Source organism: Nycticebus coucang, chromosome 10 (genome assembly GCF_027406575.1).
Source record: "Nycticebus coucang isolate mNycCou1 chromosome 10, mNycCou1.pri, whole genome shotgun sequence".
NCBI classification, from domain to species: Eukaryota; Metazoa; Chordata; class Mammalia; order Primates; family Lorisidae; genus Nycticebus; species Nycticebus coucang.
In genome coordinates, this window is record NC_069789.1 from 77,189,045 (window position 1) to 77,205,683 (window position 16,639).

At 44.7% G+C, this 16,639-nt stretch overlaps 1 protein-coding gene across 1 annotated transcript in view; it reads left to right on the forward strand.

Moving 5' to 3' along the window:
* NIBAN1 (niban apoptosis regulator 1) overlaps positions 1-16,639 on the forward strand; it is a 160,619-nt gene that overhangs the window by 126,601 nt on the left and 17,379 nt on the right. Inside the window, exons 7-9 of the mRNA XM_053606916.1 lie at positions 7,545-7,649; positions 7,959-8,121; positions 13,181-13,368. Coding sequence (XP_053462891.1) covers positions 7,545-7,649; positions 7,959-8,121; positions 13,181-13,368 — 456 coding nt within the window. The remainder of the gene's footprint in view (positions 1-7,544; positions 7,650-7,958; positions 8,122-13,180; positions 13,369-16,639) is intronic.

Sequence of the window (16,639 nt, forward strand, 5' to 3'; positions counted from 1 at the left end):
GCTATTTTTTTTTTTTTTTTTTTGGTTCCATCTCCAGGGTACCTCTTATGGGAGCTGAGAAAATTTGGAATTCCTTTGTTAAGGAATAATATTTGGAAGATGCCAGATGGTGCCTTGTCTCTGCATGGTCATTAAACATTTAAAGCCAAAAACATTTCCTCATGATGATGGAGCTGTGCTTTATTACTTTACCATATGAAACATATGTTTACCATCAGAATCATGTCCTTTCATTTGGTAGATTCTAAACCCATTTTTTTCCCAGCCTGAGACTTCTTCCAAAACTGTAACCAATTCTTAGTTTCTACTATGTTGGGGAGGCACATTCATTTTATAAATTGAAGAGGACTAAAGAGTTCATTGTACTTATGCTAAAAAGAAAAACAAAAGCATAAGCAGAGGAAGCTGAAGCATTTGACACTGATTGGCCTGCCACGTAACCCAACATATTTCCTATATAGATCAGTATTAAAATGCCTTTATAATGTTCAAATTCTAATTCTGTCTGTTTGCTTTGCCAATCTTATGAGGTGGGTAGGGTAGTTTGATTATTTCCATTTTGTAAATGAGAAAATTGAGGGAGCCATATGACATTTCAGTGACTTGCCCAGTTTTATTCATTTAACAACTATTTATCGAATGCCCAATGTATGCCAGGCACTTTCCTTGGCACTAATGATCCAGAGATGGACAGGACAGAATGAGCCGGGCCCTGCCCTGTGGAGGATGCTGATTGTTTCAGTGTCACATGCTCAGGGGACAAATGGGAAAGGAAATGATGGCTTCTGTCTCCCAGCCCAGTGATAAATCAACACCACCCATGAAAACATACTAAGTTGGTGGTGGCTCACGCCTGTAATCCTAGCACTCTGGAAGGCCAAGATGAGCGGATTGCTTGAACTCAGGAGTTCCAGACCAGCCTGAGCAAGGGTGAGACCCTGACTCTACTAAAAAATGGGAACATCAGCCAGGTATAGTGGTTGGCACCTCTAGTTCCAGCTCCTCAGGAGGCTGAGGCAAGAGCATCTCTTGAGCTCAAGAGTTTGAGATTGCTGTGAGCTATGATGCCACAACACTCCTTGCAGAGTGACAAAGTGAGAAGAAAGATCAACAAACGCTGGCGTTTTCAAGTGACCCAATGAGAAGTTTCGCTCCCCTAGGAATCTGAGAATCCTTGATGAAATCTCAGACTGCAGAAATGTGAGTGCTAGATTATTTGTATTGCACCCTCCAGATGAGACAAAGAACGTTCAGAAAGCATACAAAGCTGATCTGTGACAGAAATGCATTTTGAGCTAGCTTGAAGAAGCTAGTAAAAGCAAATGGCTTCCGAAACTTTCCTGTATGAGACCAGGTGAGGATGAAGGTTCATTTTGCAGGGGTCTTCAAACTTTTTAAACAGGGGGCCAGGTCACTGTCCCTCAGACCGTTGGAGGGCCAGGCTATAGTTTAACAAACAAACAAAAAAAAACTATGAACAAATTCCTGTGCACACTGCACATATCTTATTTTGAAGTAAAAAAACAAAACAGGAACAAATACAATCACACCGCCTCATGTGGCCCGCGGGCCGTAGTTTGAGGACCCCTGTTTCATGGAGCTTAACAGTGAAGTAGTATCTACTCTGAGACTCAGAAAAAAGAGACCAGGCCCAGAAAACCTACCAACTAGTTAAAGAAAATGACATCTTTTGTTGAAAGCACTGGGTTTATTTTCATTTTCTCTTCCTGTCCACAATGAACTTAATCCTAACACTGTCCTAACCCTCTCTACCCTAGGGGCCTGGGTTCAGAAGAGTTTCACCCTTATTATGGTACTACCTTCTTAGTAATGACTCACATAGCAAGTATGGCCGGCCCTCATGACCACGGTTATTTTAGGCAAGTGTCCAGGCAAAGCAAATATCTCAGAATAACTTGCCTGACAGACTGTTAAGGTGAAGTTATTTGTGTACCAGTAACAACATCAACATATTTTCTACTTGTCAATATAAAGGTATCAAATGAGCTCATGAGGGAAGGTACTTTGCAAAATGGAAGGTACCTACAGTTATTTGGCATATGAACCTCCATAGTTGACCACCTTCCCACACTGACCACATCCTTAAGTTGACCTGATTTTCATAGACCCGACATATACTACATGTATGTATCAGTACAGCAGGCCTCGTTCCTTAGGTTGACCACCTCCAAATGTTGACGAGTTTCTTTCAGCCTCTCGGGTGGTCAACTTACAGACATTCTACTGTATTTGTTATTCATCTTTAAATTAGTCAGATGAGCGAACAGCTCATAATTCCCACATAGTAGAGTGGTTTCAAGACATGCAAACCACTCACATGTTTTAGGCCCTATCTGTACGTTCCAGAGTTGTCTTTCCTTGAACGATGTTAAGCATGATCCCCTTTGAATGGATTCTTTCCTGCACAGCCACTCGGTAACACGAGGGCACAGTGCCCACAGCCTGGCCAAACAGTGGGGCCGGGGCGCCTCAGGAGGAGGGAAGGCTCTCTGGAGCTCATGCTACCCTGTCAGGGTCAGCATTGAAAAGGAAACTGTGTGCAGCGGCCTTCAGGGGAGAGGCTGGTTTATTAGTTTTGATCAACCTCATGACATGTTTGGTTTCGTCTGTGTGTTAGAATTTAAAAATCTCCACGTCCCAGAAGTTAAATGTATACAACACCTCCTCTGTTTTCTTTTTTCTTTTTTTTTTTTTTTAAACAAAAGTGATATTTTTAGGTCCCTTATGGTAAAACTCAGTGGATCCTGTTCTGAGGAGAGGAGTTTAGGAAACTCCTTCAATATTATGATTTATCGTTAGATTAGCTACTTCCCCTAGAAGAGCTTAGGACCCTGCTTGTCCCCAGCTTAAGAGAGCTGACCAAGGCAGGGGATCCCAGAGTGGGCCCTGGGCCTGTGAGCGACCTCACAAAGTCAGGGCACAGTGGGGTGGGGCTGAAGGTTAGAGGCCAAAGGTGACAGTGTGGGGATGAGACACCACTGGGTTTTAGCACCCAGAGGCCCTCCCTGCCCTGTGTCTAAGCCTCAGCCTCCCCCCATCCCCATCCTTGCAATCCATTCCCACCCACGCCTATTTTTCCCCTAAACATAGTTCCTTTTCAATTCCCTAAGTTGTAAAATAGAACCAAATTTCTTGGAACCCTGTGTGGGAATGGCTGAAAGAAAACTATAAGCCCACCCAAATAGAATGTTCTTTTTCTTTGGCCTCTGTATATAATGTTCTCATCTTTTCAAACTCATTTTCACGCTTATGCTCAAATTCAAACCAAACCCTGCAAAAGGGTGAATTAGGACAATTATGATGATCCTTAAGTCAGATACTTTTCCACCCATTGATTTTAAGTTCCTGGGCCTATCTCCTCCTTCTTTGCGGCCCACTGTCTGCACACCACACTTGGAACAGATGTGTTTTGAACAGCAACTTATCCCATTGATCAACGTGGGGTTGTGGGTTATTAATTACCTACTGAATCTAGCTGTTAGACCTGCTCGCTTCCATGGAGTTTTGTACTTGTCAAGTTCCTCTTACTTGCCTCAGAACTGGTGACTCCTCTCTCAACCACCCACAGAGAAAGACAAAAACAGTCCCACCACTGCATGATCAGGGCTAGTGGAAATGCCATCCTCATTATAACCTTTGCCACACCAGGCAGATGGACACTGCAAACATCAGGTGCCCCACTTGCTGTGCTGACCTGAGCAGACTTCTCTCCCAGGGGCCCCCAGGCACAGTGGGACTGGACAGCTCGCCCACCTCCACCATGGGAGGGTCCTGTTTAGTTGAGCTGAAGCATCACACCCTGCTCTGGTGAAAGGTGAAATCTAGTGAGCTTTTAGGCGACAAGGGGCAAACAGCTAGGACCCAGAGACCAGCAGATGTAATATTTGCCACTGTCGGAGAATTGGCCTCAGGGAGCGGAAGTGTCCGATTTTCTGAAGCAGAGCAGCATTGCATATCGTGGCTTCACACCTGCCCAGTTTCAGGCAGCTCTGGATGAATATGAGGAGTTACATGTCTGGCAGGTCAGTACTTCCAGGACATGGATCACTTTTGTCTGATTCCAACCTGCCCCATCTAAAGGTTTAATGATGCCTCTCAAGGGAAGGAGGATCCCCTTTTTCCTATGCTGCACTTGTTCTTGCTAATAAAGTATTTGTAGATTGCCAAAAAAAAAAAAAAAAAGAAAGAAAGAAAGAAAAAGAAATCTAGTGAGCTCATGTGTATTTCCACTAGCATGAGGCTGACCCATGACCTCAGAATAAAATCTTCCTTAATTCCCAAAGCGTAATTTGAATTTTTATGACAAGTGAGAAGGCGGAGGTCAATTATTTTGGACAAACATTATTTCAAACTCATTGAACAGATGTCTCAAGCGATTCTTGACTTTTCTGCCTGTTTTCATTCCTAAAATGAGGCTTGCCCTTTTGTAAATCCTAGTCTGCAGCAAACTATTGAAAGCTGAGCTTGGGACCAAAAGGACCCCCCAGAACATAGTTTTTTCTTTTTTTTTTGCAGTTTTTTGGCCACGGCTGGGTTTGAACCTGCCACCTCTGGCATATGGGACCAGCGCCCTACCCCTTTGAGCCATAGGGGCTGCCCAGAACATAGTTTTTTCAAGTGAACAGAAAAGCTTCTGCAGTTCAAGGCCAGGGGTAGGGAAGGATGGGCCAGTGCCGCAAGGAGCATTGTAATGAATGAATAAATGTGTAGAATGCTGCTCAGATTCCAGAGAAACATTTTAACTGATCTAAGCGAAATTTTAGGAGAGATTTAGGAATACGTTTTTTAAAAACTCTTGAAAATTTCAGGCCCCTTCATATTTTTCTTAACCCACAAGTATCCAATTGTTCCCAAGTTTTTGTTACTCCCTTCTTCTTTTTTCAACCTGTATTCAGCTTCATCAAAGATGCTTTTTACAGTCATGGTCTTCTAGGCAGGACATGGACAGAGAGTTGTCAGCAGTCTACAGCAAACTCTTCAGTGGACTGCCCTTGTCGGAAACCCGTATTAAACCGAGCGAAGTCCTCCTTCAACTCCACTCTAGATTTTTAGTGAGGGCTGACATTTCACCTGTAGCTTGTCATTGGACAACTTTTCATCAGCTGACCCTGACTTTCAGGAAATGAAATGAAAATAGCAGAAGTATCAGTCTGAAGACCCAGAATCTTAAGAAAAGACCGCTGCTCTTTTCAGGGACACCATCTCTGCAGCATGCCTGGAACGTCCAGATTGCCTGACACGCTCCTAACCAATTTGGGGGGTCAGGTCCCAACAAGTGTCCAAGTTTAAGGGAGTTAAATCTATGCTGAAGGCAGAGAGAGAGAAGAGTACATAAAAACACATTTCCATTTTGCCACACCACAAGGCGTTTGTGCCAAGGTGGTTGTGTATGTCAACATCGGGGAATCCCTCCTCCTAGATAGAAACCAAGAGGAAGCCTCTTGGAACAAGAAGGGAAAGGTGTTTCTCACATCAGTCCAGCTCCAGATGCATTCTGTTAGTGGTATATGTCCCTTCCTCAAAAAAAAAAAAAGAAAAAAGAAGAGAAGAGAGGGCAGCGCCTGTGGCTCAGTGAGCAGGGCGCTGCCGCCCCATATACCGAGGGTGGCGGTTCAAACCCAGCCCCGGCCAAACTGCAACCAAAAAATAGCCGGGCGTGTGGCGGGCGCCTGTAGTCCCAGCTACTCGGGAGGCTGAGGCAAGAGAATCGCTTAAGCCCAGGAGTTGGAGGTTGCTGTGAGCTGTGTGAGGCCACGGTACTCTACAGAGGGCCATAAAGTGAGACTCTGTCTCTACAAAAAAAAAAAAAGAAAAGAGAAGAGAAAGGAAGAGAAGAAAAAAATGTTCCGGTACTAACAATATATACCAAAACAAAATTCAGCATTTTTTTTCTTTTTCTTTTCTGTTTTTTTTTTTTTTTGAGACAGTCTCACTCTGTTGCCCTGGGTAAAGTGCTCTGGCATCACAGCTCACAGCAACTTCAAACACCTAGGCTCAAGCGATCCTCTTTTCTCAGCCTCCCAAATAGCTGTGACTACAGGGGCCCACCACAAGGCCCAGCTAGTTATTCTATTTTTAGTAGAGACAGGGTCTCACTCTAGCTTGGGCTGGTCTTAACCTCCTGAGCTCAAGCAATCCACCTGCCTCAGCCTCCCAGAGTGCTAGGATTACAGGCATGAGCCACTGTGCCTGGGCAAAATTCTGCATTTTCATAAAACTCAATTTAAAAATAGTATTCTAAATTGTACAGTCACCAGAAGCACGCCGTTAGCAAAAATACAACCACTTCCGGTGGCATGTCCACCACCTTCACTTTCCATGCCTGGACAGTCTTGGGGTTGTTCCCTCCTCTTCTTCACACCGCTCCTCCCTTCTTTTTCTAAACATTGAAGGATGAAGGAAAGTTCAGGTCATAGGAGGGACAAAGAGCATGGGATTCTTAGATCTTGAGGGGGCTTGAGGAGGAATGACGGCCCCAGGGGATATAGACCAGGACTCAAGGCCCCCAAACCAAGCCTGACACTCCCTTCACAATTTTGCTGATTGAAATCTCCCCTGTTGGGCAGCGCCTGTGGCTCAGTGAGTAGGGTGCCAGCCCCATATGCTGAGGGTGGTGAGTTCAAACCCAGCCCCGGCCAAACTGCAACAACAAAAAAATAGCCAGGCGTTGTGGCAGGCGCCTGTAGTCCCAGCTGCTCGGGAGGCTGAGGCAAGAGAATCACATAAGCCCAAGAACTGGAGGTTGCTGTGAGCCGTGTGACACCACGGCAGTCTACCGAAGGCAGTAAAGTGAGACTCTGTCTCTACCAAAAAAAAAAGAAAAAGGAATCTCCCCCATTAGCTTACTCACAATAGATTCTTCCAGTTTGAATATGAGAAGTGTGAACTTGAGGGATTTGTTCCTTACACTGGGAAAGCAGCAGGGGGAGAATGTCAGCAGACATCGCCATTCCTCCGGGATATTACAGTGTTGACTCTTAAGAGTGTCTTAGTTGAGATTTCTGTGGCCTTTTAACTGGGCTAAAAGTTTGGTTTTTTTTTATTGTTTGGGATTCATTAGGGGTACAAAGAATTAGTTACACTGATTGCATTTGTTAGATGCAGTCCCTCTTATAATGGTGCACTGCCCCTGAGAGGTGAGTCATACACCGAGCCTGCTATCCCCCTTCCACCTCCCCTCTCCCCACTCGCTCATTCCTTTACCTCCCACCTTGTATTAGCTCATCTACTGCCTTCATATTAGAATTGAGTACATTGGATTCTTCTCCATTTTTATGATGCTTTTCTAAGAAGAATGTGTTCCACCTCCATCTAAGTTAATATAAAAGATGTAAAGTCTTCATCTTTTTTAGTGGCTGAAGAGTATTCCATGGTATACATATACCGTGACTTGTTAATCCATTGGGTTAAATGTATTAACCTGCACTGCTCATCCAGCCCAGGATAGGAGCAGCCAATCGTGATGTCTTTAGTTGGCCTGACGTTCAGATTTACCCGTCACTGATTACTCTTCTTCTCCGCAGGTGTTGAGCAACCTGGTGATGGAGGAACTCCTGCCAACCCTTCAGACAGACCTGCTGCCGAAAATGAAGGGGAAGAAGAACGACAGAAAGAGGACCTGGCTCAGTGTAAGCCACAATTTTGCTCTACAAGATGCACTCAAAATGAACATGCCTTTCTCTTATCTTTTAGAACATCTGTTGTTGTTTTTAACAATTCCTTCCCTTGGTGGAGAAATACCTACTTTGAGCCTGCTCAGTCTCACTGACATGGTGACTAATTCAAACAGACTCAAACTTTGAAAGAAAAATTAGGATGTGTGTACAGTTGTGTTTATGTCAGGGTACTCTGTGATGAACGCCCCTCTCTCTGCTCGATTCCATCAGCACTTGTGTTTGACAGAGCCCCGATTTATGTGTTATTATTCCCTGTTGTAGCTCCTCGAGGAGGCTTACAACCTTGTTCAGCATCAAGTTTCGGAAGGATTAAGTGCCTTGAAGGAGGAATGCAGAACTCTGACAAAGGGCTTGGAAGGAACGATCCGTTCAGACATGGATCAGATCGTGAACTCCAAGAACTTTTTAATTGGAAAGATCAAAGGTCAGTGGAGATAATCCATGCTCCTGCTAACTGAATAAACTGTATACTTAGGGATCCACCACATAGCAGAAATACATGGTTTAAGAGGAGAATTAAACTGGGGAAAAGGGGAGGGGGTGATCACAGCTGTAACAGGAGTGTGCCAGAGGAATGGCCAAGGGCCTGGACCTTCTCATGGAAGCTTTTGGACACAAGGCAGAGGGAACTTTGCCTCTTGCCTGTGGTGGTGCACATGTATTCTGAGACTGCCCACATGCCCATCACTACATGGTGGCATTCGTTATGCTAAATTATGATGGCTGCTGTCTCCCCTCCCTTTGGCTATAGGTGCTCAGAGAGCTAAGCCATGTTGCCCTGGCTTACTCAAGTCTACCCAGGGCCTAATACTGTGCCTGACTCTCAGTGAATGTTTGAATCATTGGTTAAATGGATTTTCCTTTGGTATGAAAGCCTATCATTTTGGCATAGAGGCACTAAATCTGGACTTTTAGCCCGAACTCCAACATTAGCCAGTTGTGTGTGCTTGGGGAGGTCACTCAACTTCCATTTGCCTCAGTGCTCTCCTCTGAAATCAGGGGGGCTCTCAAACAGCCCCTGGGCTAAAGCTGGTCCACCACCTGTTGTTATATATGGTGTTCTATTGGAACACAGGTGTGCTCATGCATTTATATATCACCTACAGCTGCTTTTGTGCTACAACAACAGAATTGTGTAGTTGAAACTGGACCTTATAGATTGCAAAGTCACAAATATTTACTATATGACCGTGGACAGAAAAAGCAGTTTGTCTATTCCCATACCACAGGCCTTAGATGGAACCCTGCAGGATAAAATTCTGTGGTTCTCTATTCTGTCTGGGGCCCTCGCAACTCAACAACGCCACTCAGAGGAAAGGTGTGTGGGCTCATCTCTGTTTGTTTATCAACAGTCTTCATAGATGGGCTGTTCTCAGACTATTCGCTCACTCACGTGCTCACTATTTGTTCACTAAAAAGCATCTACTAAATGCTTCCTTCCTAAGCAAGAAAAGTGAAGCTTTTATAGGGAACAAGGAAGATGCAAGCTGGGCACTGTAGCTCAGTGGTAAGAGCGCCGGCCCTGCACACGCAGGGGGCGGTGGGGTCAAACCTTGCCTTGGCCTGATTAAGGAAAGAACAAAAAAACAAAAAAGGAAGATCCAGTTCCTGAACTCATGAGGCTTAGAGTCTAAGAGGGGATTGTCTGCTTGGTGGACGTCCTTTGCAATTTAGATAATTCACACTGCAGCCCAGCACAGGTCCTGCTGAGAGGAGGGGAGAAGAGGCTTCCACACAACAAGGGCGATGTGTCTGTGCTTTTGGTGCTTTCCAAGGCCAGATAGAAACTAGCTTCAGAGAGTTTTTTTCGTTTGCTACTATCCACGTCTTTATTCCTCCATCAGCACAACTGAACTAGAGTTGACGTATATTGAATCAGTCTGTACAACTTAAAGCTGCCGCCGCCCAACTCCTAGGCCAAAATTTCTGTGATCTGGGACTAAGCTGGACCTAAAGTGACCCTTCTCATGGTCTGAACTAAACTGTTTTCTCTTGCCTAAGTCACTGTAGCTCTGGTATAGCCTCATACGATGGAAAAAAGATTCGACCCTGGACTATTACTTGTTTGCTAAAAGAAGCCTTGAAAGGAAGCAACGACCAAGTCCCTTTAAAATGAAATATCAGAAACACATTTTAATCAGGCCTCTGGTTCATCACCACTGAAACAAAAAAGCGTACATCAGATTGTGTTGATAAAGGGCTTTGGGTTTCAAAAGTACTTGTGGAGTATTAAATGGTGATCACCCCATTTCCTCCCACGTGACTTTTTGGAGCAAAGCACCTGAGCTCTAGTTCTGCTCCACAATTATTTGTTCATTCAATAAGTATTTATGCTGCTTCTGCTGAGTACAAGGCTGGAGGATTCAAAGCAGATGACATGATATTATAAAAAGGAGAGGATACGAAGCATGTCCCAGATGCTGAGACAGGAGGAAAAACACAGTAAATGCCCTAAGAGAGGCAGGAGTAAAGAGCACAGTGGTTCCCAGTCTAGACATGGATTGCATTTGACCTCAAAAACACAGAGTGGGGTCCTCGTAATGAAAGCGCTGTTTCGGTGTTGAGGAATTAGAAGCCAGGATTGTGCCAGCAGGCTCATGAGAGCTGATGGTTACTTCCAGAGAGCCACTTCCAGAGTTCTAAGCACTTTGAATAGAATAAACTCATTTAATCCTCACCATAATCCCCAGAAGTAATTGCTCAGAGGGTCTCTATTTTACTGGTAAGAAAACTGAGGCTGGACGGCACCTGTGGCCCAAGGAGTAGGGCGCCGGCCCCATATACCAGGGGTGGCAGGTTCAAACCTGGCCCTGGCCAAAAACTGCAAAAAAAAAAAAAAAAAACTGAGGCAGAGATTCAGTAACTTGCCTGGGATTCCAGAGTCAGGTTCCACACCCAGCCCATCTGGCCCTAGCATTTTAGGCATCATCACTTTGTTCAAGTGCTTCCAACAGCTGCCTTCACTTCAGTAAGGGGTATGAATCCATGGGCCACAGTGCTGTATTCATCACAACAGCATCTCAACAGCATCTCTGCATGCTTGAAAGACAGCAGAGTGTACAGGAATGGGGCATGAAGTGTATTCTTCCCATAAGAGAATCCCTGCAGACCGCAGCTCAGGAAGCTGGGGGGAGGGAGGGGGTCCAGGGCATTAGGCTGTCCTGAGTGAGTCAAATTTGAGCCAAGCCCTGAAGATATGAGTAGGATGTTTACAAGCAGAGGTGGAGGGAGGAAGGCACAGGTAAAGGGAACACTAAGAATGGGGGCTGGAGCACAGCGTGGTAAACAGACTCAGAGGATGGCAGAGAGGACCAGCCACCCTGCTCTCTGTGGCCCTCCCATGCCTACCTCCGATCCACCCCACAGGTGAAATCAGCCAGCTGCTGCCCATTCCTTTTTTTTTGAGATACAGTCTCACACAGTCACCCTGGGTAGAGAGTGCCATGGCATCATAGCTCACAGCAGCCTCAAACTCTTGGGCTCCAGCAATCCTCCTGCCTCAGCCTCCTGAGTAGCTGGGACTACAGGTGCCCACCACCACACTTAGCTAATGTCCTATTTTTAGTAGAGACAGGGTCTCTCTCTTGATCAGGCTGTTCTTGACCTCCTGAGCACAAACAATCCACCTGCCAGAATCACTTGAGCCCAAGCGTTTGAGGTTGCTGTGAGCTGTGATGCCATGGCACAGTACCAAGGGTGACAAAATGAGACTCTGTCTCAAAAAAAAAAAAAAAATCCACCTGCCTGGGCCTCCCAGAGTGCTAGGATTTCAGGCATGAACCACTGTGGCCTGCCTTGCCCAGTCTTTATATTACCAATGTTTGGCATTGTTCTCAAATTTCAATTAGATGCTTCTAAAATAATTCCTCTCTCAAAGTCAATTAACTAGTAATGAACTTACTCTCCATGCAAAGAATTTTACATTTTGGTATCAAGCAAGCCATTTTTAGAAGAATCATAGATTGTTTCATATTTGAGTCATACAATTGAAGACAGGTTCTTTTTTTTCTCCTAATAATTCTATGACCTGTTTAGTATTTTACATCCCAAATATTTATAAGTTATTTGTTACATCATAGTGTTGGTCACTTCAGATTCAATCGTAACTGAAATATTTCTGCCAGTTGAAATGAGAATGTCACACTGTGAGCACATTAGTTACAAATAAGAAACACACTTGAACTGAAGTCCTGCTTTGGCTCGGTGCCTGATGTTTAGTGGTTAGGGTGCCAGCCACATACTCCGGGGCTGGCGGGTTCAAACCCAGCTGGGGCCTGCTAAACAACAATGACGACTACAACAAAAAAATAGCCAGGCATTGTGGTTGGGGCCTATAGTCCCAGCTACTTGGAAGGCTGAGGCATGAGAATCACTTAAGCTCAAGAGTTGGAGGTTGCTGCAAGCTGTGAAGCCACAACACTCTACTGAGAGTGACATAGTAAGACTCTGTCTCAAAAAAAAAAATTGTAGTCCTGCTTTTGCAGATTAGGATATGACCCTGGTCAAGGCGTCTGACACCTCTAGTTCTCCTTTTTTTTCATTTATAAAGTGAAGGGCTTGGACCCCAGCCCAGCTTCTGCTTCCCTGTTCAGTTCTGTGGCACTGACAGGGCTGCATGACCTCCCTGGACCTGTGAGGGAGCCTTCCAGTCCACAGAGCCAGCTCAGTCCTCTTCCAGCTCAGGCTCCCCTCAGCACAGCGCTGCTTCCCAACACAGCTGCTGATGAGAATGACCTCTGCACTGGAAAAAATGCAGATTCTCCTGTCCCACACGCACTGAGTGGGTCAGGACCTTCACTATGCTCTTCCTCTCCTAAATCAGAGGGCAGTATTCGGCTCTGGAGAATGGAATTATGGTGACATTTTCCCACCCCCTTTGATGATTTTCTGTATTCTTTACATTTTGGTCACTAGGAACATTGTCCTTATCAATAAAAATATTGTTTTTGTTTTGTTTTGTTTTAATCGGGAAGGAGGATGGGAGTTGGGTGGGAAAACTAAGAGGAATTTTGTTCCATTTGCCCAAGGAAAGAGTGTACTTGAGTTTGCTTAGTGGGGATGAAATTATATCGACTGATTAACTCTTAGAGGAAGAGATTAAAACTCAATAAATTATGTTTTTAGAAGTCCTACTGTGCATATTTAATGATAGTGATTGATAGCAGATAGGCAGATGGCCTTTTCTTCTTTGTATTAGGCATTGCGAGTTCAGAGGCACCCAAGCAGAAAATGCACTTTATCCCGGGGCCAAGGAAATCTTGGGCCATGGAGAGATTCTGTTTGCTCCAATTCTTTGAGCGCCCAGTGGTTTTCCTTTCTGGTGAATGTGGCACAGGGCTGATTGTGCTAGCCTGGCTCACCCTTTGAGCTTGCCATGGCTGTTAAATTGCTCCAGGGGACACCTTCCAGCCCTGGCCTGGCTCCAGTGCCTTGGAATCCAATTTTGCCCCAAGTCACAGTTTTTTGGCTATTTCCTACTTCAGCGATGGTGGCCCAGCTGGCAGAGAAAAGCTGTGCAGAGAGCGTGCAACCGTTTTTGGCGTCCATTCTGGAGGAGCTCATGGGACCCGTGAGCTCTGGATTCAGTGAAGTACGTGCACTCTTTGAAAAAGAAGTGGATGAACTCAGCCAGAGCTTCCAGACCAGCAAAGACAGTGCCCAGCTAACGGAGGTAGGCTATGAGGCTGAGGAGTGCCCTGGCTGCTTTTCCATAGGGCATCATCTGCCATTTATCCTTTCCTTTCCACCTTCTCCCTCCCTCCCTTCCCTCTATTCATCTAGCCTTTCTTCTGCTCATCCAGCTACCCCATTTATCCATCCATTTCATCTATCCATCCACCTGATTTCTTTTTTGTTTTGTTTTGTTTGAGACAGAGTCTCACTATGTTGCCCTCGGTAGAGTGCTGTGACATCATAACTCACAGCAACCTCCAACTCTTGGGCTTAAGCAATTCTCTTGCCTCAGCCTCCCTGAGTAGCTGGTGCCCTACCACAACGCCTGGCTATTTTTTTGGTTGCAGTTGTCATTGTTGTTTAGCAGGCCTGAGCTGGGCTTGAACCCACCAGCTTCGGTGAATGTGGCCAACACCCTAACCACTGAGCTACAGGTGCTGAGCCCCACCTGATTTTCCTGATAGATGGTTTTCAAATTACAAAAATAATAATATGTTTGTACAAGGGAGACAATATACTCAAATATATATGAAGGTAAAACTAACCACCACCAGCGATACCCAGTAATTTTAGCCTACCCACAACTCCTAGGCCACCTCCATTCCTAACTCCCTGAATTAAGAAATATAAATAGCTTGGTATGGTTTTTCCCTATACTTTTTCTTTATTCATGCAACTATATAAGCATATATCCTCATGTAGATAATTTTGTTGGTTTGTTTTCAAAAATGCAGAGTCATGCCTGGGCGCAATGGCTCACACCTGAAATCCTAGCACTGTGGGAGGCTGAGGTGGGTGGAGTGCATAAGCTCAGGAGTTTAAGATCAGCCTGAGCAAAAGCAAGACTCTGTCTCCACCAAAAATAGGAAAAAAAGTATATAGAGTCAGGACATAGACCAATGTTTCTCAAAGTCTGGTCCCCAGACCATTATCATTGTCACCTTGGTATTAAAAATGCCAATTCTCAGGCCTCACCACAGATCTGCTGAATCAAAAACTGTGGGGCTGGTGCCCAGAAGTGTGTGTGTGTGTGTATTTTCAGTTTCTGGCCGGGGCTGGGTTTGAACCCACCACCTCCGGCATATGGGGCTGGCGCCCTACTCCTTTGAGCTGCAGGCGCCTCCCAGAAGTCTGTTTTAATAAGATCTCCATGTAATTTGGTGCACCTTAAAGTTTGAGAATCACCAACAAAGACAGAACTGGGCAGCTTGGTTTTACACTTGACATCTGAGGATCATCCCTGCAAGTCAGCAGATAAAACCACATCCCTCCGCTTCTTTTTCTTTCCTATTGTTTTATGTATACATACGCATATGAAATTGTACATAAACAGGACCATTTCACAATAGCTTTGAGGTTTCTTATTACAGACTATTGTTTTTTTTTTTTAACTTGCCTATATGTCCCCTCCTTCCTGGATGCCACCCACCTCCCTTCAAGTAGTTAGTGTTAACAACTTAGCGTGGGCCATTCTGTACCTTTCCCATGCTGATGTAGTAATAAAACACATACAGTTATTGGCTATGTTTTTACATTGCTTGGTTTAAGAAAAATGATATTTTACATGCTGCTTATCAGTTTTTTCGTTTATAAATACCTCAGGAAACTGTTTCCAAGGCAACTTTTCCAACTCTAAATAATTCTTTGTAATGGTTGTGTAATATTTCACATATAAATACCCCATGATTTCCTCAATCATCCCCGCTATTGCTGGTATCATGAACAAAGCTGCAATAAATAACCTGTATATATATTCTGATGCCCTGATGCTTATATTTCTATGGGATACATTCCTAGGACAAGATTGCTAGGTTGGAAGGTATATTTCTTATGTTAACAAATGTTCCTGTTGCATTTAAAAGAAAGATTTTTTACATTTCTAATATTTGTGTATGGCAGGAACTTTCTCCTCCATATTCCCATCAGCGATCAGTGTCATCACTTGTGTAAACTCTTGCCAACCTGTAGGAGCAAGGAGGTGACCCATTTTTTCCTCTCCTGTCTGTTTAATTGCTATTTTAAAAAAATAGACAGTTTCCATATCATGTGATGATGAATTTGGCCGTGTGCTTTGGATCATAAATCCCACCTCAGTAGACCTCTCCATAACTCACTTCTTGAAGGGAGTGGTGTTTTCCCTTTAAAACACAATGAGAATGGGCCCTGTTTTAAAACGTGAATTTTAAAATTCCCATTTAGAGAAATCTAGAAACGTAGCCTATAATCCTTGCACTTTGGGAGGCTGAAGCAGGTGGCTTGCTTGAGCTCAGGAGTTGAGACCAGCCTAAACAAGAGTGAGACTCTGTCTCTACTGAAAGTAGAAAAATTAGCCAGGCACTGTGGCGGGCACCTGTAGTCCCAGCTTCTTGGAAAGCTGAGGCAAGAGGATCACTTAAGCCCAAGACGTTGAGGTTACTGTGAGCTATGATATTATGGCATTCTACAGAGGCTGACAAAAAAAAGAAAAGAAAAGAAATCTAGAAATGTAGATGTATCTCTTTCCTGTGAGCTGGAAGAGCTCCCTCAATGATTCTGGGGGGCGTGTCCTATATAATTCATACTCACCCTTCCTTACCCACATTTCTCCCTAGAGCCTCCGTTGTCAGCACCATTTTTGTTTTCTTCCTCTCTGCCCATTCTCCTGTTTATTTTAAAACTCAAATATTTTTAAAAATGATTTTAAAAGTGGGGATGGTGCCTGTGGCTCAGTGAATAGGGCGCTGGCCCCATATACCGAGGGTGGCAGGTTCAAACCCAGCCCCGGCCAAACTGCAACAAAAAAAATAGCCGGGTGTTGTGGTGGGCGTCTGTAGTCCCAGCTACTCGGGAAGCTGAGGCAAGAGAATCACCTAAGCCCAAGAGCTGGAGGTTGCTGTGAGCTGTGACGCCACAGCACTCTCCCAAGGGCGATGAAGTGAGATTCTGTCTCTAAAGAAAGAAAAAATATGTTGTTCTGTTGCAACAACATTCCTAGCGTAAGAATGTGTTGGCCATGATTATATCAATGTACACAGCTATGATTTAATAAAGAAAAAAAAAAAAAGAGTGTGTTGGTAAAACCTGACGGCTTAGTGGATGTGGTCTGAGGAGGGGAAGCCTATGGCCTCATTAATTAAGTTGTCATTTGTGCAGACCAGGGTAGGAGGGACCCAGTTTTAAAAACTGGATTCCCCTCCCAGGCAGGCCTCTTCCTGTCCACTCCTCATACACTAGGACCTTGGAGCAGCCTACTGCAGAGAGAAGCCCTGTGGGCCTTGGCAGAGCCTCAC